Here is a 27,154-nt window from a genome sequence, read left to right on the forward strand (position 1 = left end):
AGGGATTCCTTGATTCTGGTTCATCACTCTCACACATGCACACTAGCAAATCAAAGTCATCCAACAAGATGCAAAAAAGACCTAGACAACTTCAAAAATCGATTTGATGCTGCATGTAGTTTTTGTTATAGCAATATCCAGCAAAAAAGAAAATATTATTTTCAAAATACTATGTTGAGAGTTGATCACAAACGTCAAAGAAAAAATTGCCACTTAAAAGCCATTTCTGTGAAATATATATCAAATGTTTTGTTTTCTGCACAGTGAATGTTATCATTCCATCTCACAGCATTTGATAAACACTCGACTCAGGGAGGAGTCATGTTTCATTTGAAGCCAACTGCCCTTGAGAGCCAAATGAGGAGCTTTGACACAAGCCAGGAGAGGCCTGCTGGTCAGTGCCAACATGGGGTTTGTGTTTGTCAGCCTTTTTGACACTCAAATGAGGGGATCAGAAACTGCCTGTTGATGTAACTCGGAGGGCGAACGGTTGCGGGCATGTCAAAGACGTAAAAAAAAATAATAATCTGCATGACTAAAAAAAAAAAAAAACAACTTTGTCTAATTACTTTAAGACATATTCTTATTATCTTATTTTATACATGATTACGGTAATTTCCGGACTATAAACCGTGACTTTTTTCCATAATTTTGGACCCTGCGGCTTATAGTCAGGTGCGGCTTATATAAGATTTTTTTTCGTGATTTTTGTGATGACTTGATCACCTCTACTCTTAACACTATTATATACAGTAAAAGCTACAAAACAAACTGACAAATAACTCGTTTTCAAATCAGATGAGTAAAAACTGGTCAAATATTTTAAAAAAAAGATATTAAAAGTGAAGACAATTTGCAATTCTAGTAATGACACACGAATTTGATGCACAATTTGTCTTCGCGGGCCACATAAAATGATGTGGCGGGCCGTATCTGGCCCCCGGGCCTTGAGTTTGACACCTGTGCTCTAAACCCTTTCTCTTACTCTGCCATATCACTCAGAGACTACACAAAGCAGTGGCGCTGTTTGCACCATCTGCATTGTATTAAAACCCAATCAATCAGCATTTAAATTAAATTCTTCTGACATTTTGCTCACCAAAAACAAGTTGTAATGAATGTGAACTTTTAATGCATTTTATTCAGAAGGTTACTTTGAACCTTAAACGGCGGCGCGGTGTACTTATGGATTTTTACGGCCTCCGGCCTCCAGGGGGCGCTCTAGCAGGAAGCAAGAGCGAGACAGGCGAAGAAGAGATAATGCGCCGAAGAAGACGCGCTAGTATGTGTCTACATTTCATGCGTCACGCAGAACGCGATCAAGTCGGACATTACTGAAAGGAAGCCTTTATACACAAACCGTCATCATGGGGGACAAAAGAAATGCTTATGATGCCGCTTTTAAGCCAAAGGCAGTCGATGTTGATGACATTATCTTGTGTCTACTCTGGAGCGTACTTATGGATTTTTACGGCCTCCGGTCTCCAGGGGGCGCTCTAGCAGGAAGCAGGAGTGAGACAGACGAAGAAGAGATAATGCGCCGAAGAAGACGTGATCGTCTCGCGCATCACGCACACACCCGCATTCACACAAAGACAGGAAGCATTTATACACAAACCGTCATTATGGGGGACAAAAGAAATGCATACGATGCCGCTTTTAAGCTATACGTGTCGCTCGCTAGTTTAATGTAATTTAGCGCTTCGTGCATGAATAAGATTAGCATGAACAGACCCTCTTCACACTCGAAGAAATGCATAAAACCGACGACGAAAGAGAGACTGCGAAAGTGTGAGGCGAAGGATATCTAACGCTATTCCAATCGGACACTAAGGAGGAAGACTTCGATGGTTTCAGTGCACAGGAGGAAGATGAAGACGCCTCTTTTTTTTACTTTTACTGGTATGTTTTTTTTAACCAGCCCTGTTAGTGCTGTGCTACCGTGTCGCTGCTGTGTTGCTGCTGTGTTACCGCTGTGTCTCAGTGGCTTTGCTGTGTTACTTCCGTGTTGCTGCGGTATTACTGCTGCGTCACAGGCAGTGTTTGGAAAGAAATGTTAAGGTATGTTATTAAAGCTTTAAAAAAACGTTCTGTGCCCAGCCTTTTTTGCTAATAACTCGCGTGCACACTTCCGCGTTGCTGCGGTACTACTGCTGCGTCACAGGCAATGTTTAGAAAGACATGTTCAAGTATGTTATTAAAACGTTAAAAAGGCTTTCGATGTACTGTCTTTCTTTGTAAAAAAACTCGTGTGCACGTGCGGCTTATAGTCTGGTGCGGCTTATGTAAGAAAAAAACGAATATCCCTGAATTTTAGCTGGTGCAGTTTATAATCCGGTGCGGCTTATCGTCCGGCAATTACGGTAACTAGCTACAACAATTTGATTCGACTCAATTTAGTGGGAATCTGATTCAATTCGATACAGGTCAGATTAAGAGTGTAAATGTGCCATAGCCTTCAAAGAGATTCTATACATATATATTAGGGGTGCATCTTTCCCATAAATGTGAGTCCATAACCTGATATATTTTAAAATGAAAGCATTCATAAATTATTTTAAATCAAAATTAAATTTCCAAATTTAAATCCAGTTCTTGTTCCACCACTACTTCAGGTTTTCCATTCCGATCCCTACTGATGAGTGCACAAATTTCCAATTTTTTTCTAGTTACGAGCTGTCACCCGGTCGATGTTTACGAGTCTCATAAGCATGAATCAGGTCCGGGCACGCCGCTGCAAGATGGTGATGGCAATGAATGCCTCAACATCTGCCAAGCATCACATCATTTGGGAATGTACTTGTACGGTGGCTCTCCTGGTAGGTGGTCTACCTAAGCGCTTGGTTTAGAATGAGGATCAGAGCTAGGCTATCTTGTGCTTATCATCAGTTTTACGATCAGACCTGTTCACATCGGGAGTCGTTTTAGGTCAGATGACAAGCTCACAAAACACCAGGGGGATCGAGTTCATCATTCAGAGAAGCATCAGGAGCGAAGGGGGTGGGACACCTCAAGGACGCCGGTACAGGAGGCAATCGGTGACACGATGAGGACATGCCATAAAACGGTGTGTGCCAGAGCAAGATTCCAATATTTGTTGATTCTTGCATTAAGAAAAAAAGAGGTCCAGAGGTAGACTTGATGAATGTTTTGATGGTGGCGTTTTGATAGGGGTAATTTTGACCTGACAGGGCCCAGGCTCTCTCATGAATCAAAATGTGTCAGCCAGGCGCTGGAGATGGAGGGTCGCTCATTGTGGCTCTGACACCCAAGTGAGGGGCCGAGGCTGCTGGGGGTCAAGTGTGACACCTCATTAGGACGGTGTTGATTTAGTGCGGCCACAGCGCAACAGACCTCCTCCCATGGGGTATACCGAGAGGCGTTTGAGGGAGGGGGGTGGGGAGCGGCGAGCACCGGACAGAGAATGGGAGCCTATACTCCTCCTCAACGGGTAAGGCCGTCATGTGACAGCTTGCAAATCACGCACCTACGCCACACACACTGCCCAGCCCCCTAGGCTCCCTGGACGTTATGACCATTTCTTTCATTACAAATTGCACAAATATTTTCCCTTGAATTTGTTTTTCATGCTACAAGGACCCACACCTGGTCAGCTTCCTCCCCCCGCTCAGCCACCACCACCCAAAATGAGCCCGCAAGAGCCCCTGACCTGACAGCATAATTCCGACCTTTCACCTTTGATCTTTCGATTTGAAATTGTTTTCTACAACGTCAAGATGATTTCTGACAAGCCGCAGTTGTTCTCGCTGGGCTGAAGCCTAAACTGGAGTGTTTGATTAATGTCAAGTCTTGTTTATTTCTATAGCATATTCGAAACAACCACAGTGGGCAAATACCCCGAATGCAATCATCCGATTTGTTTAATGCAAAAAAAGATGCGGTAAAGCTAAAATTGTTCAACATATTATAAGTTTGATAAAAATCAAATAACACAATAATAGCGAGCATATTTTAGCCTAAAAATAAATTTGTAATTGTTACTGTATAAACTAACAAACAATATACAGTATTTTTTATGTCAGTTACTTGATTGCGCATAATTACAACCAAATTCTAATCATATGCAGGAGGCAATCAAAAACAGCTCTAAAATGATGTAAACACAATGTCACGGGAAATTATGAAAAATTATAGCAATCAAGCATCTCTATTCTTTGAGAGCAGGCTATTTATGCAATGTTAATTTTTAATTAAAGCACAAAATGGTAGCGTATCTTTGTTTACCAAATAATCAATTGTTTTTAATGTCTACACTGACTAGGTGACAAACCAAAGGCCTCGAGGGACCTTTTTTTCATTAACCCATCATGCATACCTACTAAATCTAAAATGATGGAAAGCACTGAGAATACATTAATAATAAATGAATCGTGATCCAAAGAAATGCTCGTTTACCATATTTGTAGTAATGAGATATCGCTAACTATTTGCATTTTCAAACAATTGGACCAATGCACAAATAAAAATAAAGATAAGCATGTCTTCGGATACTTGGCACATAATACACACCAAAATGCAAAATGTATTATTTTTTCAAAATAAAGTAATAACATTTTTAAAGTAATCAGATATCGTATTTGACACGTTAATTAATAAATCTCACCGAGACAAGATGATTTATGAATGCTCACAATCCGCTTTTGTTGCCTTTGAGATTTTACTCATTAGTCTGAATAATAACTGTCACTAATTCAAGCTGTTCTCCGTTGGCTTTTTGAATAGAGCGAGAGGGAGAAAGAGGCAGAAAAAGAGAGGAGGAGAGGCCTGAGAGATTAACTCCAGTGAGCTCACTCTGAGAGGCCCAGGAACGGCGGAATATTGTTCTAGTGCTGGGGAGATGGGGAGATGGAAAGTGGGTGTGCGGGTGGGAAGGGGGTGGCGAAAGGGTGGGGCGAGAGAATCCCTATGCAGCCAGAGAAATGAACTTGATGATCTCAGTGGGGGGAGGGGGGCGAGGAGAGGATCGCCATTGCTTGCTCCTGACAATCAAAATTAGATTGGCCAGCACTGTGTCAACACAAGACTCAGTTAAGGCATGACATGGGGAGCAAGGGAGGGACGGAGGGAGGGCGACTTGCCCAAGCCACCCCCTCCACCGAGGGTGCTTGAGAAATGTGCCATGTGAACTATGGAGACCCCACAGTGCCTTTCACTGACTGCTTGGGACTCAAAGAAATCCACAAGGCCTTTTTTTTTAATGGCCGTCACTGTAAGTGACCACGTTCTGTGTTTTGGCAACACCTTTCATTTGAAGCTCAAATGATGAATTGTTGGGTTACTGTATGAGGCCAGCACATTATTTGCAATGAATCAAGCACGGACGGGACCTTTACCTAATAGGGACATGATCAATTAATTAATTATAACATTTAATTTGCCCTGAATCTCTCTCTGGACGCTTGAATGGGAACAGTTTGTAATGCGCAAGCTATGTATAATAAATCAAACTTTAAAAAAAGAAATGTAAACACTAGGAAAATCCTTTTTAGAAAATCAGTCAGTTGCTTTTAAATAAAGGCTTGGTTGATTGAAAAATATGAATTATAAGTGAGGCTGCCTCAGGGCTCAACCTTTCCTACTTCACTAGTTGATTTTATTGTGATGTCAGATTCGTCCGTCCAATCCCGTGCGTGTGATCTTTGGTGAGCGGTTCCTCTTGTGTCGACACACACCAATTGGCGAGCCAGACAAAAAGGTGTTACTGATGACTGTGTCCGGCAATTGATGCTATTCACTCCTTGCCCCCAATTCACCTTCGTTCTCAACTTTATGGCTAATTGCAAAAAAGCTCCTCCCAACCCCCAGCAGCCTTTCAGGAGGATTTTGCGAGATGTTCAATATTCCTGTTGGACTGTACCATTTCAAATGAGCCTTTCTACCACCGTTTATTTAAACCCTTTGAAACACTAACTCTAATTTGAAACTCTACTTCAAAATGAGCTCGGGTCTGAGCTCATCATGTTAATGATCTTGAGGCTTTCACGTGCAGCCTTGGACCCTTATGACATCACATCCAACTTGTACGAGTCATCTTTATGTGAGCAAAACAATGAAAGCATCAATCAATGTCCTCCCTTGTCCATTTAGGGCGACTAAGAGCGATGATCTGCGCAGCAGGTTGATGAACTGGAGAGGCAGGGGACTGTGAATGTTTGTTTATGTTGAGTAAGGATTTGTCAAAAGGTTTATGTCATTGCTGGCATCGGTCTCTCTGAGCTTGTACTGGGTGGTCTTTGTCCATTTGCATCCGTAAAGGGCTTCGCTCTCACTCTCATTCCTATTGATTCTCTAAATTAGGTTGATGAGAGGCCCTCCTATCAGGTGGCATATTAATTGGGTCAGGCTGGATCTTATATGAAATCCAAATAATGGCAACTCCAACCCCAACACTGAACCTTTGTCCTCCGAACACTTTCCTTCACCAATTAGCCTCACGCTGGATGCGTCGCTTGCCACCTCCGCTGCCCGCTACCCCTTTCACGGATTTACCGCGCCACCAGTAGCGTGTGCGTACATCATCAGTCTGTTTCCTGGCGAACTCGTCCAAAAAATAACACCAACGAGTAAACCACCAATCTCATAAGCTAAATAAATGATTTATTGTACAAAAGAAAATTGATAATAAACAACAAAGACAAAAAAATAACAATTGAACAGTTATTCATATGCACAACCATTAATCTACAACGTTGGGGTGATTTATTTAAAACTACACAAAGTATGGAGCAATGAAAAAACACTAGAAGCGGTGAACCTGTCCAAAATGTCATAAATGTCAACATTCGGGTTGTTATTTACATAGAGGCTTTTTTTTTTTTTTGTAACTCTCATATATTTCTATGAAAACACTTGCACACATACCAGTATACAAAGACTACATTTCAAAATGGCTTTCGCAATAGTCAAGCCATGGCGGGCACAGCTAATTCCATCTTCGGATATCACACGTGAGCATCAGTCATTCTGTCAAGAAGTCCATCCCAGCCTGAGAGTACGGGGACCCTGTGGTTTTCTTCTTCTCTTTTTTGGGGGTCGTGAGGGTTCATTTGCACATTTTAATCCATTTTTAAAAGCTTGTTTTTTTTGTTTTTTTAGAACGCTAAAGTGAGGTAGACAGACTTTGTAATTAATATTAATAAATATAGACAATTAACCAGTTGAATCTTTTCCAACCACTGCCCCTAACAGCATTTTCCTCCCTTTGAAAAGTTCTAGCATAATTCCTGCGATAACAACACAAGTTACAGCACAAGACATGTCGTCCTCTACTTTGGCTAACGATCCCTGGATACTCCTCCCATTCTTACATGGGCGCTTTCCTTTAAAACACACACAAAGGCAAATCGGACTCTAAAGTCTCGCTAACTTTGTAATAAAGTAGATGGGCGGGCCATTTCCAGTTAAAGCATTCTGTATTCATCGACGCAGACTTTCATTACACACGTTGATGACTTGGTTCGGAAAAAGGAGGCCTTTCAGGCCGCTGGCACGGGACAGGACGTCAGGGTCCAAATTGGATTTACATTCAAAATGGATTGAATGCATATGGAGTGGACAGGCCCCCGCTTCAGACAAAAAGCCAGGACGAGTGTGGTGGCATCAAACGAGTGATAACCTTGCTAGTTTCTCCGCATGGTTCCTCAGCAGAAGCTTGACTAGTTTCTTTGAGGCTACATTGTCCAAGCTCGCTTGTGCTTGGTCAAAAACACAAAATAACACTTTACCTCCTCATGCCATAGTGCAAAATTTATTGTTGGTAAGGTAGAGTGCCCCCCCCAAAAAGGTTTTCGTACGCCTTTTTCTTTTTAATATATACATATATCATTTATATATAATAATGTCAGAAGGCTCTTCCTTTATCCAACAGCATAGTGCTTTCGTTTACAACAAATGGATATCTCTGCTAGGATATCCAGGAGACAAAGACACACTTTGAGCATACTGTACTAACCTCTACTGTATTTAAGCACTAACAATAGTAATTCTTCACGATGAGAATGAGCCGGGTGGGGGGATGGGGAGGGATGCAGTTCTCTAAATGGCGGTTAGTGGCTTGATTGGATCTAATTTTGCTAATGTTCAGTGATCCAGCTTGGACATTTTTGTTTATTTACACCAGGTTAGATTTTCCGCACGCTCGACCTCCTGATGTACAGTAAAGCGTCAAATGATTCATACCGCAGCCAAACGTTGACTTCAAGTGCAATCTTGTTGAGCTGAATGGTTATCGTTTAGCTCCCATAACAGCAAGGATGCGAATAATTTAAAAGCAACTAAGAACGTTTAGAATATAAACCTATGGAGCTAAACAACAGCCATTCATCAAATGCAAATTGACCAACTCAAGACTTGACCCAGATATGAATCATTTGAGCTTTAACTGTTTATCTGAAGTCGCCGCTTTAGCAGAGCTAGCCATACTTTCCACTCACGCTCTTGCTTTTTGGAGTTTTTACAAGACTCCAAATAAAACACATCAAAGCAGCAGTGAAAAGGGTTTGTAGATACGCGAGAATGTCACACTAAGGTGTTATAGATTAAGGGTTTGCTTTTGGATCTCTTCAAAACGTTACATTTCTAGACATCTGTAAACAGCAATGAACCGAATTTGTAGGTGTGGATTCCGGTTGAGGTGTCTGCCCGCCCCCCCTTTTTTTGTAGATCACTCATGAAGAAAGAGTGCTGTGAACTAAAATGTCTCGAAACTAAAAATGTCTCCTGTCATCTTCATCCACCAACATGGATGGACATTTCACAAAGATGCCATTAAAAACACAACAACAGAAATCAAATATGTTCTTATTCTTTGTAGCCGCACCTCACATTCACTTCATGTACTGTATTTCCATCACTCGGTCCCTTTTTTGATTCCTATTTCACACAGAACTTTCTACAAGTTAGAATCATTTGAATTTGACGAAATGGAACCCTTTGGTTGTTGTTTTTTTTAATCTTTTTTTTTCAATCTGGTGCCAAGGAATGGGTTCTGGTGCCAGGGGAGAGCTCCATTTGCATTTAAGGTGGTTTGATGGAATGGTGAACGTGCATAAGTGCGTCATCCCCTCAGCCTAAGAGCAGCCACATCGATCCACCACCATCCCGGGAATCTTGCCATGGATAATCTGCTGCTTATCGTTGAAGTAGAGCATGTTAATGGGCGACATCTTGGTGGGGGTGCAGCAGGGCCCTGCCGAGCCGCGGGGGTTGGCGTGCTGCACCAAGTGAGTGTGCGGGTACTTTTGCATGAACATGTACTCGCACTCGCCCGAGCAATAATTGGCTTTGTAGCGCTTGGGCGCGATGATCCAGTCCCAGCCGAAGGCCTCGAAGTCCACCGTCAGAGGGTAACGACAGCAACGGGACTCGTTGGAGTGCTCGTCGCAGTCCAGGCCCAGGTTTCTTCGAGAGCGTTTGGTCGTCTCCAGAACCTTCACTTCCAGGAACGGCTGCTGGAAACAGGGGGAGGAGTGAGAGAAAGGGGTGGTTATAAAGGGGGTAAAAAGTGAAACAACTGATGATGAATGGTGAAAAGACAATTAGCGCTAGCAGCTATTGAGTATTTTTGGTGTTTGGTTATCTTACTGAAAATTGACTATTCAAATCAAACAGGGTTAAAAAAAAAACATCTATGAACACAAAAGTGAAAATAATACATTTCACTTAAAGTATTTTGATTGTTCAATATTAATTCATTTTAAAAATTCATTAATAATTTTATTTTAAAAAAATTGTTCTGTCATATCAACGTACATTTTTGCATATAATCAATCATAGGTGTCTTCCCACATCCCAAAACATTCATGACTTTAAATTATTCTTTGTTTTACTCATCTTCTGACATGAATCTTGCGATATCTCATAAGGTATGACATTGACATCACCCACCGCCCCCTTTTTATAATTCGAATTGTTCTCATCAATATGTAGCTTAACTGCTTACTAAAATGCTGCACCACATTGGGTGACTTTTTTGCAAAGCCTCCCCATTTCCCTCTGTGATTCCAGCTGGACGACAATCAATTTGATGTGACGCATGAAGAAGAAGATATAAACTGAAAGGCCAATGGGGGTGAAACCACTTTTGGCCTTTCGGGCCCTTGTTGTTGAAGTAAAATCCCAGAGGATGATGGTTGGAAACGTTTTGCTTTTTTCTTTGCTTATTTGATCTTGCCTTTGTTTTGGATCTTTTCTTTTTTTACTTCAAGAATAATAATAGACACTGCTGTGTTCACTGAGGACAAAGTTTTATTGGCCAAGACACCAGAGATGACCTCTGTGACAAGCACTTGGCAAATATTTGGTGGAGCCGATTCTTTATGAAAATCATGTCCACTCTCATTAAAGCACTAAAGATTTCAAATTCACCTTTATGGACATTCTTTAGCTCGTCTCTTTTGTATCTAATTATTTGCAGGCCTTATTTAGCATGACAGCGATTCATATATAATATTCAAAACAAAATTGAACATCATCCTCCGTTTTGATGTAAGATTCTATCTACATCGACATTGACTGTTTTTTTCTGGCCACTTGGGGGCAGTAAGAACAAGTTACAATCATGACAGTCTTGCTTGTACAACAGTTCACATACGCATATAGAAATAATTAACTGTCCAAGATGATGGCAACACGTTATGGCTCAGCACAATCATTCAATTTTGTGTTGTTCTAAACTTTTTGGGTCAATAAAAAAAATCGGATAATTTCCTAATTTTGACTGATTTAACCAAATGTGGTTCCTTACGAAGCTCCTAAATTGACATACTGGCTTAGCAGCGAGCGAGTGAGTGAGTGAGTGAGTGAGTGAGTGAGTGAGTGAGTGAGTGAGTGAGTGAGTGAGTGAGTGAGTGAGTGAGTGAGTGAGTGAGTGAGTGAGTGAGTGAGTGAGTGAGTGAGTGAGTGAGTGATTGATTGATTGATTGATTCTAGTATTATGTTAATATGACATTATGTGGCTCCTTGTATTAAATTGAGACTTGAGTATGGCCTAATTTTGCTTGGAGGGGATCTCTTGTCCCTGGGACAGGTCTGAGGGTCCTTACCAGCCCCTCCTCCCCAGGTCGCAGCGAGGTAACGGCCAGGTCATTGCCGCTCTCATCAAAGGCGTTGATGTCGATTCCCCAGTTGGTGTGGGGCTGTTTGAACCAGTTCTGCAACACGTGCTTGAAGTCAATACTTTGCCAGTGTCCCACCCTGGAGTTGAGCTCGATCTTCAGCGAGCGGATGCGGATGTGGCGGCTGCCTTGCTCCGTTACGGGCTTGAGCCGCAGTATTTGCAGGTAAACGGTGGAAGTCTGCTGCAGTGGCCGTAGGTACACCCACAGCTGGGCCTTCAGAACCTTGGTAAACATGAGTTTGGGGCTGAACTTGAAGAAGCAGCAGCTCGGTTTCCCATTCACCTGCACCAGGGGCTCCGCTGTGAAAGAGAGAGAGCAGTCATTAATATACATAAACATGTTGTTGGTAAGTAATGTAAATGTTTGGGGGGACAAATTAAAGAAAAAAGTGCAGACCATATTTGTCTCACCCCTGAGATTGATGCTGAGCTACTACTTTTTCACCACAAATATCACTTTCCCACAAAATGGACTTTTTCTGCAAATGTGACATCATGAATAACAGTGACTGGTGTGAGGTAATTTTTTTTTTTTTTTTTTAAATAAAAATACTGTGACAGTAACAGCACGGTCGGTGACTTTTGCCAGTTCACACACCAACAGTTGTGTAAATAACCCAAAACCCCATCCAGTGTCATCTCTCATCATAGTTTGCATTTTAATCGATGGCAAGTCTTGCATAATGCAAGTCAACACTACAGAAGCTCTGATGTATATGCAACAAATTCAACATTTCTGATTGAATTATTTTCTAACTTTTTAATTGTACATCAAATGACTCAGCGGACTCTCACTTGTACTCACATTTTAGTTGCTCATGCAAGGCTATGCAAACCTTTTTGTCCCTGTCAATTGAGACGAGTTTCAATTGTGATTACATGAGGCCTCCCTTTAAAAAAAAAAAAAAAGCCATTTGCATATTAAAACAAGAATCAGTGATGCTGGCCAATGGCCAGATGGTAACCTTAGATTCCCCTGGGTCAGTTATAATGAAATGGTCTACCCCTATTAAAAAAAAAAAAAAAAAAAAAACGAACAAAATGTATTTTTATTTTTTTCCCCAGCCGCTCTGCCTAGTAGCAAATCCACTTTGGCCTGGGATTAAGGTGCACGTGTCAAAGAACATGAGGTGTCATCAAATAGGCAGATTTATTCCTGTCATGATCCCCTCGTGTTTTCGGCGATTGGCACCACAGCGGCTCATTTACATAGAGCTCCATCTGATATAATGACATCCATCCATTGCATTCATACATTCATTTCCATGTAAAGTGTTCATTTATTAAGGGAAATTTATTCCGCATCAAGCAGGCATAATAATGCGCTAACAGAGTACAATAGAATATTTTAGCTGTCCATTTGGGCTTGAGCGTATTTGACGGACATAAGTGAATAAACTGCCACGTACTGTCATTTGTTTGGCAATGGACTGTTGTCAGATAAAGAAAAGATAAAATGTGCATGGACTTGTCAATCATTGCTCAATCGGAGGTTGCTCGGGTAACCTGCAAATGCTTCCTGGGTCAAAAGGTTATTTGGCACCTCAGCCTAGTTAAGAAATGGGATCAGGGGTCAAAACCGTCAGCCCCTTTACATCTCAGGGGTGCTGGGGAGGGGTGACACCGAATAGCCAGATTGAGTTTGAAGGTCAAGGTCGAGCCTATGGCAATGCTAATACGTCTTTTTTCGCAACGTGCCTTTTCAACACAATCGTTGGAAATCGGTAGCGCGTAAGTGAGCCCGGTAGGCCTCCTATTTGTTTTTGTTTTGATTAGGGTGGGGAACAAAAGCACTGAGGAGGGGAGAACACTGCCTGATTTTTTATTTTTTTTTTACACTTAGCAAGAGTCATAATTAAATTATGGCCACACATTGTCCATTAGAAGAGCCCAGGCCACTGTTGATTAAGGGCCAAGCTGGGGGACAGACGTAATCCTTCAGCCTGTATTTCCAGGGCGAGTCATTAGTGCACGTAAATAATAGTGTCTCACGCTGGACAAACAATATGTTCCTTTTCGGTGGGTTGCTGAGGTCACGTTAATTAACGCGTTTGCTCATCAGAACGGAACTGCCAATGAATGATTTCGAGGTTTACTTAACGATGACGAGTTGTTGTTTTGGATCGATGGTGGCGGCAACAGTTTGCTTTTGTTCAAAGCAAAACAAGGCACCAAAGATTGCAAAGATGTATTTGCTGCTTCTGTTCTCCTGAAGAAGTAATCTGAGAAGCACAAGTCAATTAGTTAGGAGCTTTATTAAACACACATGCCCAACATATGAGCAACGTCACGTCAAACAATGACTTCATTGATGAATTCAATTTGTGTCTTTATAGATCTTGTAAGTGCTCTAGTAGGAGGAGAACGAGGAGGAGGAGGGGGAGGAGGAAGAGGAATGCCTCCAGCTTTATTACACAGCACATTTTGGCAGAGTGTTTCACTTGGGGAAAGCCGGTGAGTTTTGCTTGTAAAGCACAGAAAACCAGTGGGAGACCTTAAGGCCTTTGCCATTGCAAATTGAACCTCATCTGTGTTTCATTTCCCAAATTGAATTCTAGACTTTTTTTTTTTAACACTAATTTACAACCGACAAATGGTATTTTGTAGGATCAGTGTTTGCATTCAGCAACACTCGAGAGAACACTTCACTGAAGGCAAATCAACAAATAGGGCCATTTATATAACACCTTTGTATTTTTTAAGCCGGAAACATTTTGGGGAAAAAAAAAAAGTATTGTTTCATTTAGGAGCCTGACAATGTAAACTTATGCTAATAGGTCTCACAGCAGCACCTTTATGGTCTAAATATAAAAAAAATCTCCCTCTTTGCCAAGTTCATTGGGGTCATAGAGGGAAACTGATTCTTCAGGATTTATTTTATGTCACCAGTCCTGCAATTTGTCTGACATTGCATTTATATACATTTATTTGGAGGCTATGGAGCAATCAATTTGACCACATCAGAAACTGCGATGCTTGTAACAGCAAGCCGACATGCCAACCTCAGCTTTGAATAAAAACGCTAACACACGAATGCAAATAAAAATGAAAGCACAACCTTCTAAATAAAAGCAACACAAATGTGACATTTTATTTTGACATCATAAGGGCCAGTCAGAAACAGTATGTAACCCCGGGCCGTACTTTGCTAAACACTGCAAACTACTGGCATGGCATACACATTTCTAGTCATACTACTTTGTTTAAGACCTTTTCAAACAAAAACAAAAATCACAATAACATTGTCCTTCATCCGTTTCATGTCGATCCTCAAAAAGTAGAGCACTGCTCGTACTTTACATAACATCAACACGTCAAGAAAAGTATTAACAGATGCTGTGTTTTTACAAAGGAAATAGCCTTGTTTGCCTTTCCTGGCCATGTTTCATTACAACGGCAGCTTATTTCCCCGCGGTGTAATTGCAGAATATGCAGCGCATGAATTTTACTGCCCAAGCGCAGCAGGCCTTCAGGTAAGCCTATCAAGCATCTGGTTGACTCCCTGGGTACCTGTGACGCACAGTTAGCCCATACATGCAAGTACCGGTAGACATGTAGAAAATAAAGGCTTTTATTCAGCAAGCTGTTCCTTTTAATATGAGACACAAGGCATTTTAAAAGCCACATGAACTAACATTGTGCTAGTGTTGAGCTAGTTAAAAAAACATATCGCCAGGGGACGTCAAACTGCAGTTACACAATAAAAAATGGGTACAAGGCTTTAAAGTTGAGATTGGATTTCATATTTTCATGACATTTAACACTAAGAAAAGTTGCCAAATGGCAACTTCTGGAATGTAAGAATACAGATCGGGCCCATTCCTGGATTGTGAAGTGAGTATCAGGGAGTACGGTTTCAAAATAATTACGCATATGTAACTTTATTTAGGCGATAAAATGACTTTTACTATTCCAGCCTTTCATTTGTTAATCTTAAAGGCAGCTGTGATTATATCTTATACACGAGGCCGTCGTCCAGGTGAAACCACACAACAAAACGGTCATCTATTGTTAATGTCCAAATGGACCGCACATCATGGTATAAATCTAGATCCGAGTTTCATTTGCATGTCTATATATCTATATATCTATATTTTCTTTCCTTAATGGGAAATGCAAATGTGGCATTTTGTGGCGAGTGTGTGTTTGGCAGCCGTCATGTTGAATAAATGTGACTCTAGGGTATCCCCGCGCACCTCGGCATATTAATCATCGTGACACGTTCACGACCCTTCTAATAAGACAGGGGCCATGGTGTACCCCCACCCCACTCCCCCCAAAACATCCCATCCCACCGCAGCCCCACTCCCTCTTTGTCTCTCGGCCAGTCCCCAGGGATGGAGGAAGGTGGTGGGGGAGGCTGAGCTTGAGCTGCGAGTGGTGGTGGGAGGGGGTGTGCGTGTGGTGGGAGTGTGAAGTTAGACCCCCTCATTCAGAAGCCCTCCCTTGGGACAACGGCAGGCACAAGACTCCTATTAGGACTGAGGACAGTAGCCCCCCAGGAGCAACAAAAGACACCTCCTAATGCTGCCTGTTCTAGCTGAGTGCACACAAACACACAGAGAAACATGGAACAACACAAAAACACACCGCAAACACCATAGCTGACTCCAAACGGAGGCAAAGCACTCCTCAACTCAGTTGGCGCTAAGTTTTTAAGAGTCTTTTTTAAGATGCGCTTTCATTTGGAGGCACCGGCGCATTTCCAGCAGGGGGGATGGAGGGATGATATTTTTTTTTTTCCGAGGGAGGGGGTGCAGTGAACTGCAATAAGGTAGCCAGCTGGACAGCAGAAAGCACACTACTCTGTCTCACCGCCTGTGTTTGGGTGTGAAGCGTTAATGTCAGGTCACCGCTCTGTTTCCCAAACTTTTATATGCTCGCATATACAGTAAAGAAGTGCTGTTCTTAATTTCCGTGTTTCATGGGCTAACCAAGTTATATTAAGTCAATAAAAAGCCTCTTCTGGGGAGTATTACAAATGAGTATTCCTAACTTATGAGCATTCTATTCAACTATGCCTACACTGAGAAATATGTTTTTTCCATGTCTACACTGAGAATTTTTTTTTTCCAATGTAAACAAATATACATTTTTTGTTGATACCTCGTGACATTACATTTTAAATTTGCTATTCATTTTTGTCTCATGTCCAGCTAAAGGATACCCATTGAAAAAAAACCATTAACTCAAAATTGGGCAAGGGAATGATTTTATGAAATCGGATGTCTCTAATACTGGTTGAAGATCTTTATTAAAGGGTACGTTACATCATATAAGTCAAACTCCTTAAAACATATCTAGGCCAATCATCTCCATAAGGTTCATAATGGAACTCGAGTTTGACACGGTGATAGATACACCAAAAGGCTGCTCCCCTTTTGCCGCTGAAACGAAGCGAATTAAATTTTCATGGGGTAAAAATGAGGTAATCTGCCATTAATTGTGCTTTCTTCCAACACATTTCCTCCCTCCCCTCGGAGGATCCGACATTATGCCCACACTGCATTTCCCCCGCTTAAACGCCTCTTAGTTTTAATGGATTCCACCATAAACCGATGCCTTGCCCATACGACCACACAGAGGCTGAATGCATCCATCAACAATAATCCCTCAATGATCTCCATTTTATCTTCTCACTCCTCCTACCCCCCCTGCCGCATCCCTACGCAAGGCTTAATTACTGTTCCGAAGTAATTATTTCCTTTATTAGTGAAACCAAACATCTGTTTCAAGCCTTTTTAAGTGTACCTATAAAAGCCTTCCATGAATTCTGTCCCTTTAGGGTAGAGCTGGGCTCCTGGTAGCTCCCCGTGGACTCACTGGCTTCATTCCTCCACCCCCTTTTGTACGCACAGCATGAGTCAAGATGCACCTAACTCCATCGCACACTCCCAAAATGTTTTACACTGGAGCTGAGTAGCTAGCAAAACATGTCCGCTCCCCTTCTCAGCTACACGGCACCACCAAAACATATTTGAGTGTATCCTAATATTGATATTTTGCTAAAGCGTGCGCTAAATGCTAATGGTAAATTTGCAAGTATAGCGGGAGAAAGCGGCCTATAGGGACTAGTCCAGAGGAGCGTGGGAAGAGAGGAAGGAGGGTGGAGGGAGCGAGATTCCTGAGGTCCTGGGGAAATTTTGTCCTTGTATTAATAGACTTTGGTCCCTTTGAAATTTTATTAGCCATAAAGTTGACAGTATGTTGTGCAATTTCAACAGTCCCGCGGACCTTTCTTGACTTTTTACTTCTTTTTAAACAAAGCGGTCGTGCCCCGGCGGCTAAACAATTCAGCGGCAATCTTCCCCTTGGAGTCCCGCCATTGATGGCAAGAGGAGCAAGTGTCATCGTCAAACTGAGACCTCGGTGGAATAAAAAAACCTCACATAGTCACCCACTTGCCGCAAATAGCGACCGGTGAGTCGAAGCCAGAGTGTCCGGCTTCTTCTGCTCTGTCCTTTTAGCGCTCTCCCTCTTAATTTTTATGGTTCCTGCACCTTCAGGAAATGACCCTTTTATAGGGTCAACACTATAAAAGACTTGTTTTTTTTGTGGGAGTGGTTGGTGCATGTGTGTGTGGTGGGGGATAAGTGTTCAAGTTACTACCGGTTCGTCTTTGCTGACAAAGAAAGAGACCTGATGAGGTTAATAGTCTCCTCTTCAATATATCACATAGCTGTGAACTCTGTGACCCTTTTTGTCAATAGGAGAACTTTTCTCTTGAGTGTGTGTGCGACTGTGTGTGTTTGTGCGCGCGCGTGTGCTCTAGCGTCCATGTGTGTTGACACCAGTCTAACATTGTATGTTAATGTATTTCTATGAGCGTGTATTTCACGTACAGATGCACCTGTGGTTGCACTTCATCTCATCGGACATGCTGGACATTTACTTGACAAGGGGAAAATTCCATCAATGTCGTGTTCAATCTAAATATGTCTTTTCTCTTTACACTGTCTAATTAAATGACGTTTGTATCCTCGAAGAACTGAAAAGACAAAGAGTTCTTACAGCAAATGAAATATTTCCGCAAATGAGATACACCGCATCAATATTTGCTTTCCTAGCACAATTCTCGCTCAAACATTTTTTTCAGGTGTGTTCCAAAATATTAAATGTTGGGGCATGGGCACAATTCTTATTGTTCTAACTCTAAACACCACCACCACCACCATAATACATTAGAAATAAAACAAAGAACTGCAGACTTTCACTTTTTGAGTGTCTCTAAATCCAAGTCAGATCAACTGTGGAGGATAATATCTGCTCATATTATATCCAAATGCTTCAGAATGAAGTGAATTGCACTTCACAGTGCAGATGTGCAATGACACAAAGCATACTGCAAAATCAATTTGCTTTTTTTTTCATTCAAAGAATTGGAACATTATGCAATGGCCAAGTCAATCACCTGAACTGAGTTTGTTTGTTTTTGTTATTCAAAGAATTGGAACATTATGCAATGACAAAGTCAATCACCTGACCTCAATCGATTGGACATGTATTTCACAAAATGCCACAAGAAGAAGCAGGACTCGAGTTAGAGGCCTGGTCGAGCATCACCTAAAACGAAATCCAGTGTCTGGTCATGTTTACGCATTCCAGAATTCAGCCTGTAATTGACTGCAAAGGATTTGCAACCAAGTGCTGAAAAGTGAAACTTTGATTTATGATTGTTTATTTGTCCCATTACTTTTGTAGGAGGCCTAATATAATTCCTACACCGTTCCCCTGATTTGGATGAAAAGCTGAATGTCTTCACCTTATTTGATTCATTTCAAATCCATTGTGGTGGTACATAAATAGTAGAAAATTTTTTCAAAGTGTGTCAAACTATTGCTACACCGACGATAAGCCTAAATGGCAAAAAACAGACCAACGGGACCAAATCCCCCCGAATAAAAACCTCCAAAAATAATTCATACTAATAAAGCCCGTGAGCGCTTTGAACTGCTTTACACGTCATGGTTAAGTCACAGAATGTAAGCCAGCGAGAACATACTGTATGGAGGTGGATGTTTTAAGTACATTAACTGCCGCTGCGTGATATAAATAGCTGTACCGTTCCATGAAATTTCATAGTAATTATCCACTCGGTTGCATGGACCCGGTAAACCCCCACTGCGGCACCCACACGTACCTTGAGTGAATACTAAGAAGCAACTCTGGCACAGGTCCATTTCAGTATGTACTGTGTGAACCCACACGGCCATCAAAGGCAGCCAGCGTGAAAGGGTGATTGGGTTTGACGTGCGCACAGAACAGTAGAGTGTTTGAAATCCTTCTTCTATCAGAGAAAGACAGAAAAGGAAGGCACTTCTAATCCCGTGGGACCCCGCCAAGACGCCACAGGCGGAAAAAAGATGCACTCCTTTTAACTCTTCCGTGGGTACCGGAGAGGAGGAGGGATGATAGAGGAGGTAAGGTGGGGGGTGGCAGGTGGTATGAGGGGGAGAAGCAGCAGATGATGAAAACTGTAGCTGATGTGAAGCGGAAGTGCTGAGACATGACAGATAGAGCACAGACGTCACACGCATACGAGAAGATCTATGAAGATTATTTATGTCTTGAGAAGGTGGCCTAAAACCATCTTGTTTTGGTATAAAGGTATTTGGACGCACATTTCACCCTGTGATACAATTCCAAAATTGTAAGCACTGACGGGAAAACACAACTACAATACAGCTGTTTTTTTTTAACATGCAACAACTCAGAATTTAACACATAAGTTTTTAATAATGTACTAAGATCAATTGGATAGGATAAAATTCATTTCGGAGTGCATGGGAGGCGTTTGTGCTTGTAGCTACCATGGACAGAATTATTAGGGGGATTTATCGGAGAAAAGTGTGTGGCCAACATTATAAAGATGTTGATTTTTACGATGCTACTTCAAAATAATGCCAGTTGACGCTGAAACTCAGCAGAAAGTAAATTAAATCTTGTGGATGACATCCTCTGGATCCGCACAGAAATGCTGGAGACCGAATTTCAGTGACTTTGCCATGCAATGTAATGCTTTTATTTCTTTTTTTTAATTGGCTGTTATGTATGGAGGCAAAGAGCTGCCAATGTGGAGAAAACATTTTTGACTGGCAATTTTTTTTTTTTTGCAAAATGAACAATTTCTGTTAATCCCACGAGCGTCGTGAGGAAAGGACAGGTAAAATTAAAATCAGAGAAAAAGGGTATATTAAATGACATTTGGAACACATGAGCCCCACTAGGCCATCTTTGTTCAGCGGCTTGTACAAGCTGATTATTTGGGGCGTGTTTTATCCGCCTTGTGCAGAATATATTACGTGTGTAAATGTTGTTGAACCCCACGATCCTGCAGGAAAAGGTCACACACTCCCCTCGACCCCGAGTGCTTCTCTGTCTTTGTGTACCCGCGGTGGAAAAAACGAGCTGTGCCTATAAACTTCGCATTTAAAAAGGCAAGTGCGGCCGAGGAGGGGGGGGGGGGGGGGGGGGGGGGGGGGCGTTGCATGAGGGGAACAATGGCAGCTTTTTGGACACACTTTTTCTCACTGTGACGAACAGCAGGGAGACCGGTAGAGGCTCCTATAAAAGAGCGATAGAGCACAGCTGCCAGGGTTCAACAGTAATTTTATCAAATGTCTCCTAGGGGGCCCCATGCGGTTTATCATTGGGTTCATGGCAAACGAGAAGAGAGCCAGCAAATTGTTCGTCCGCTCGTTTTGTCGTCATAACTCCCCGCATTTAGAGTCGCGTAATCATTAATAATGCACTTGACATTCGGGCTGCTTTGTCATGCGTTCGCACACATAAACGAGGTGAAACAAGAGGGAAGCTTTCCACACGCTGACAGCAGCAGGAGGTGGACCCGAGAGAGCAGCTGCGTGCTCCAAACGCACGCACGCACGTGCACGCGCACGCCAGGTGGACCATCATCGTCACCATCGTCCTCATCATCATTATTAGCAAAGTGATTGTTTGCACCGCGGAAACAAAATGTCCATCGGGCCATGTTGAAGCTGCCTTCTGCTTCATAGAGACAAGGGTCGTCAGGCTGGCTGAATATTGATTTATCAGCTTCACGCGTAATCCCTCTTTGACAGCTGCCACCAACAGCTGATTGAGCCAATTAGCCAAGGTTCTTCTGAATGCAGCAAAAAAAGTGTCACTCGGTGTCTAACTCGAATGAGGCACATGAAACTCAAAGTCTGCACCATTGCGTAATTACGCACGGTGCGCGTGTCGGAAGTCGTGAAGTAAAAAGTATTACTCACGCTCAGAAGCCATGGTGATGACGGACTCCGTGGTGGCGTGGTACTCATCCTCCTCCATAAACTCATCCTGGGAGGACGCGTCTCCCTGGAAGTCATGATGGTCCAGGAGCTGCTGGAGCGGGGGCGCTTTAGGCAGCAGTTGGTTGACCACCTCCCGGCTGATGTTGGGCGCCTGCTTCAGACGCAGCTTGCTCAAGATCTGCGACTTGATGGTCTCCAGCCTCAGCACTTTACTTTGTTCCCTCCAAATGCAGGCGGAGCACTCGTGGGTACCGGCGTCCTCATCCAGGAGTGACAGGCCGGCATCCGTGGGCGTCTCGCTGGCGGGAGGCAGCAGCAGATTGGGCTCATCGCTCCCCGACTGTCCCAGGGAAATGAGCACCATCAAGCACAATAAGAAGTTATACCTCGACATGACGATGCGTGGACACCAGGCAATGCAACTTTTTTTTTGCTTGTTTCCTTTTTGTTGTTTAACTCACGTTACCGGTTAAATCCCCTCTCTTGGCTGTGCGTCGCTCCTGTCTTTATCCTACCAGAGTGGCATCTAATCCAACACCGAGAAGTAGTCTTTTTGCAGTCGGGGGGTGGGGGGTTGCGTTCCAGTGGGTCTTTATTGCAAGTTGACCAAATTTCTATCAGATGAATGCATAGCCCGATCACGTGTAGTATGATGGTTGCCTTTGGCGTCGTCTGTACTATAGTTTCAGTCCATGGAGGTGTGTGAGTGTGCAGAAGTGTCACTGGAAAATGTGCAAGTGCGGTCAAAAAGGGTGCTCTTTATATATCTCAGCTGCCCGCTGTCGTCATCCGTCTCCATTGGCTAAAATGGCAACAAAAGGCTTTTAGGTCTGTCACCAAGTCAAGAGGGACAGAGCGAAGGGAGGGTGTAAGGTCTCTTATTAGACAAAATTGTTATGTATTTTATATTGTATGTTATTTTTAACAGTCTATGGCACATTTATTCTCACGATGGAAATATATGTTTTGATTGTTTTATCCCGTCTTGCAGTTAGACTCTCCGTGTTCCTCCAAACAAATTAATATAACCAAATCATTGAATGTAATTATCTATACTCATCTCAAGTTTTCCCTCCCTGTAGCCCAATCAGTTGCTTAAGTTTTCAAATGGCGTGTCAAAATGATGCTGATTGAGTTGACAGTATGTTCACTCACAAAAACAAAACAAATGGTTAATACAGTCATTTTATAAGTCAACAAATATCTTTAGACTTAACTTTTGAATTATCTCAAATGCTCAGTTATTTTACTCATTTGTTCTCCTATTAAGTCTCAAACTTTGACCCTAAAACACCAATACGTGTATAAAATGTCAGGGTTTGCTTTGAATACACTGTTTTGTAGCATACGAAAAGTTGTTATAGCTCAGGAAGATGCTGCGAATGTACAGTGCGGGCAAAATTTGACCCACCAGTGACATCTGCTGGGGGAATAAAGAAAGACTCGTAAACCAATGACGAGTCGTTTTTTCCTTTGATACAATTTATGACGTGACATTGCATTCAATTGCCTTTATGCACGACTATAAAGGGGACTTGCAGAATAATGATATTTTAAGATACGACGTCACCTATGTGACTCAATTGCTTCACAAATAGTCGCCACTACCTTTGCATATTTCCTTTGGAATTGAAGACAACTTTAAAATCTACAATTAATGAAATATAAATAATTAGGATGAACCCAAGGGTGACGTCACTGTGTGTAGCTGTGCACTTACTGTAGCAGGTATCAGGTAGAAAGAAGAACATGCTTCGACCCAAGGTGCCAGACCAGCAGTTTGCTGAAAGACAAGTAAGTAAAAAAAACAGCAGCAGCAGCAACAATTCTCCTTAAGGATTTATGATCGATTAAAAGCACAAAAAAAAAAAAAATTGGAGAAATTCAAGTGGAGCAATTGTAATCTCAGCTGTCATTTATTTCCCTTTTATATGTTAATATGCTCTAAGACAGACTATCTAAATTATTTAACACTGATCTTTTTGTGTGCCACTTCACCCCCTTACACAAAGTGGCAAATATTAACATTAACCCACCCATCATTTTATTCTGCGCATCCTCATTATCCTCATTGACCCTGGACTGGTCACCAATCGCAGGACCCACACAAACAAACAACCATTCACACCCATATTCACACCTATGGGCAATTAAGAGGCTTCAATGAACCGAACATGCACGTTTTTACTATGTGGGAGGAACGCCGATTCTAAGGACCCATGACTGACAGAGGCACTTAGAAAGTTGGATTTCCAATTGGATTGGTGGGACGAATATTTTATCCATGATGACCTTTCCTGTTTTCTGTCAAGATTCTCAAACACTTAGTCATGTAGCCTTTCAGTGTGATTTGTTTTAAAGAAATAATATCAATGCCATTGGTTAACAGCAAAATATCTAAATACTCTCACTTGAAGTACAAAGTAAAAGTATACACTGCAGTTATTATGAATATGGAGTGCTTGATAAAGTCACAGTTTAACTTTAATAATGTATTTATTAACTTTAATCATTTTATCAACTTTAATCTTGTTAATATTTAGTTTTTATATTGTTAATCGTTTTGAGTACCAGGTTTGTGAGCGTTACATGCATTTTGTCCCTGGTGGCTCTCCGTACTTAACTGGGCCGGGCTTTGTCATGGTACTGTTACTTAGCAGCCGCACTGACTGTTACTGTTACGTAGGAGAAACACGCACCGTTTGAGCTCGGGGGTGTCTGCCTTATATAAACACTTGTGTGTATAGATATACAAAATGCTTTCAGTTACTCTGGATAACAATGGGTCTCCAAAGAAGCGGACGTTTTCGCGTAGCGAGGATGAATCACTCCGTAGTATCATAAAGGAGGTGAGCGGAGAGAAAGAGAATCAGCGGCTTTTTTTTTGTTTTTTATTATAGAGTGCAACTCTAATGAGTCGTTCGGTTTCTTGAAATAGTTCAACTTCACAGTATGTAGTTAGCTAGAAAGTGATCATTATTGTAGTCGTTAATGTCTTCCGTGAGGCATTAACATATTTGTTTCAACCTACTTCCTCATACCAGTTAGCTGCGCTGCCGTGTTGACTAATGCTCACGTCGAGATGTTAAGTGCTGTGTGTGTGCGTGCGTTCACCAGGCTGAGAGCTCATCCAGGCGTCTGACACGAAGCGACAGCCGACCCGGGACCCTGAAAAGGAGATCTGACAGCCAGGTAAGGAGCCGCGGTCCAAAGGAGAGCGACATGAATCTCTGGCCTGTATCCAAACTCGTACATTAAAGCTTAGCGTCATCTGGAGTTTGTGAGTATGAAGTGTCAAAGAAATTCTTGGACCTTTGTCACAAAATATGTATTCAAATCCAAGATGCGAAAAGAGGCAGTCAGGACAATCGCACGTACATTTGAGCATCTGACAGTTCCTGTGAAAAAACAATTATTTAAAATGATTTTTTTTCCAGCAATCAGACCAGGACATCCCAATGGGACTCTCAGAGATGGTGAGAATTTTTCTTTGTCGTAAATATAATGGCTCACAAGCATTGCAGTCATCCATCATGTCCCTGATGAGGGTTCTTCTTGAGAGCTTGTTAAGCGCACACTCACACCCACACGCTGCCATGCGAATTCAGCCCACGCTGATTTTCTTACCGTGTCTGTTGTGTAGCTGGAGCTGCAGGCCAGCTACGACGAGGCAGTGCACGAGCTGCGTGGACTGGAGGTGGAGCGTGAGGCTCTGTTGTTCCAGGTGGACGTCCTGCAGGACACGCTGGAGGGTGTGGAGGAGCTGCTGGCCGAAACCCAGAGGGAGGTTGGACAGGCTAATATGGTGCGTGGTACAAACATGGTAGTTTGGTTAAAGACTTTGTGACAAAAAAACCAAACATGCCTGTCTGCTTTCAGGAGTTAGAGCGAGAGCGGGAGGCCAAGAAGAAACTGGAGCGTATGGTCAACTCTTTAATGCAGGAAGTGGAGACATTAAAAGAGGTCATGTGACTTTCAACACAAACACACTACCATATAGCCAGAATGAAAATTTGATATTTCGCTTTCTCCTCACAGGAAAAAAATATTCTTGTGCATGTATCGGAGGACAGGAATGAAAGTGAAGTGGACGCAAAGGGAGGGGAAAGTCAAATGGACGATCCGACCCAGGAAACAGCACAACTTAGCTCAGCCAGCGAAGACGCTGCTGCGTGCGACGATGCGCATCTGACCAAGGCAGATGAGGGGAGTGTCGTGACCAAAGTGAAGTGGGTGGCCAACAGCGCCCCCTCCCTCGCCCTGGACAACCCGCTCTGTGAGGACGGGGTGCACCGGAGGCCTTTCAAAGGCGGACGAGACCAGTCCCCGGATAAGAGCGACTCGGACACGGCGAGCATGTACGAGGACGCGTCTACGGAAACTCCTGAGCAGGACGCCGTCCCTCCAGAGTTGCCTCATGACTCCGAGAGTAAGGACGGCAATGAGTCCCAGGGGCCCCGAAACGCCGACAGCTGCCTTTTGTCTTAATTTATTCTGAAGCCATGCATCCTTTTTCACAGCTACCATTCTCGGTGGTTCTCAAGCTGATACTACTTTTTCGCCAATCGAATCTTTACTACCTGTCTTTTTTATACTCTTTCAAGAAATGTTTAGCTGCTGCTTGAATAAGAAATAAATGTGTATACAGGGAAACTAGAGTAAGCCGCACAATTGCTCAACTTGTCTGCAATAAGTCATTGTGGCTACAGTTTGGGCTTAATTGTTTTTGGGTGGCTAATTTGAGATGCAACTTTTTGGAAGGTCAAAAAGTAAGGGAACCACAATTCACTGCCTGACTGAGTGACTTAACAGTTGTATTTTTATGTCTTGTATCATCGATTTTGAGGATTTAGGGGGAATTGGCAGCATTTGCACTTTTCACAAGTTTGTGCGTTGAAAACATTCCCTTTAGAATCAACCTTGAGTGAGGGATAGGAAGTCCCTTTGTCTGCATGGGAAGACTGCTTGTTGCACATTTGCAGTCCAATTTTCATGTCTGATTGCTGTAAACTTTGTCATATTTTTAAAGCCTTTGGGAGCTGTTGATTGCATGGACATTTGTCAGTTTCTATTTCCACATGGCACATCTTCAAACCATTTTGAACACTGTTTTGCGCATAGCATTGGTGTCATGGCAATTCATTTCAAGCATTGGTGTCATGGCAATTCATTTCAAGCATGAGTTAAGATTTACGAATCAGGTTTCACTTTTTATCCTAATTTAAAAAGACTTCAACTACCATAAACACATCAAAATAATGTTGCCATATTTGATTGCTAATGAAATGAGCATGTATGATCTTTGATTTGTATGGTCGCTCAACATGATTGTTTTTGTCCTAATACTTGCTTAGCCACGCAAAGCTCTGATGACATGTCTGCCACGTCATTATTTGTAATAGGAACTCTGACCTATGGTTAGAGACTTTCAAATAGTTTCCCTCAATGTGTTAACTTCCAATTGTAATTTTTTTTTGTTCTATGTCATCAGATCACGTGCATTCGAAAAATGCAAAAGTATATATTCTTGTAAATTTTTTGCATTTGAATAATTTTGAATTCTATAGTAAATCTAAAACCAGAATTGAAATTTTGGAATAAAATAACTTGATCAATCTTGTGTGCTTTGTTTTATATATTTTATTTGAACATTTTTAGTTTGATAAGTCATCCCAATTTTTTTTTTTATCGCAAATGTTTTAGCCAGTTGTGACAATATTTGTCCAGCAGGTGGCAAACTAGA

At 42.2% G+C, this 27,154-nt stretch overlaps 3 protein-coding genes across 7 annotated transcripts in view; 1 reads left to right on the forward strand and 2 right to left on the reverse strand.

Moving 5' to 3' along the window:
• Positions 1–846: 846 nt before the first annotated feature.
• mmp19 (matrix metallopeptidase 19) overlaps positions 847–27,154 on the reverse strand; it is an 82,668-nt gene continuing 56,360 nt past the window's right edge. Inside the window, exon 8 of the mRNA XM_088389216.1 lies at positions 847–960. Within this exon, the coding sequence (XP_088245342.1) occupies positions 862–960 (99 nt within the window). The 3' untranslated portion in view covers positions 847–861. The remainder of the gene's footprint in view (positions 961–27,154) is intronic.
• On the reverse strand, positions 6,599–24,692 carry gdf11 (growth differentiation factor 11). Of its 4 annotated transcripts, none has more exons than XM_088390872.1 (4): positions 24,453–24,692; positions 21,391–23,194; positions 11,064–11,437; positions 6,599–9,470 (listed from the first exon to the last, which is right to left on the reverse strand). In XM_088390872.1, exons 2-4 carry the CDS (start codon positions 21,803–21,805, stop codon positions 9,090–9,092), a joined length of 1,170 nt encoding a protein of 389 aa, XP_088246998.1. In that variant the 5' UTR covers positions 21,806–23,194; positions 24,453–24,692; the 3' UTR covers positions 6,599–9,089. The 4 variants fall into 4 exon arrangements, with proteins under 4 accessions (XP_088246998.1, XP_088247000.1, XP_088246997.1 ...); XM_088390874.1 differs by lacking the exon at positions 24,453–24,692 and having other exon boundaries at positions 21,391–21,710; positions 21,798–24,414; XM_088390871.1 differs by lacking the exon at positions 24,453–24,692 and having other exon boundaries at positions 21,391–24,412.
• On the forward strand, positions 22,982–27,027 carry LOC148390598 (uncharacterized). 2 transcript variants are annotated; one of them, XM_088390877.1, is made up of 6 exons: positions 22,982–23,205; positions 24,529–24,603; positions 24,849–24,887; positions 25,055–25,216; positions 25,291–25,374; positions 25,450–27,027. In XM_088390877.1, the coding sequence occupies exons 1-6, from the start codon at positions 23,161–23,163 to the stop codon at positions 25,897–25,899; spliced, it is 855 nt and encodes a 284-aa protein (XP_088247003.1). In that variant the 5' UTR covers positions 22,982–23,160; the 3' UTR covers positions 25,900–27,027. The 2 variants fall into 2 exon arrangements, with proteins under 2 accessions (XP_088247003.1, XP_088247002.1); XM_088390876.1 differs by lacking the exon at positions 22,982–23,205 and adding an exon at positions 24,044–24,260.

This window comes from Syngnathus floridae, chromosome 11 (genome assembly GCF_059516105.1).
Source record: "Syngnathus floridae isolate MCC-2025c chromosome 11, RoL_Sflo_1.0, whole genome shotgun sequence".
Taxonomy (NCBI): Eukaryota; Metazoa; Chordata; class Actinopteri; order Syngnathiformes; family Syngnathidae; genus Syngnathus; species Syngnathus floridae.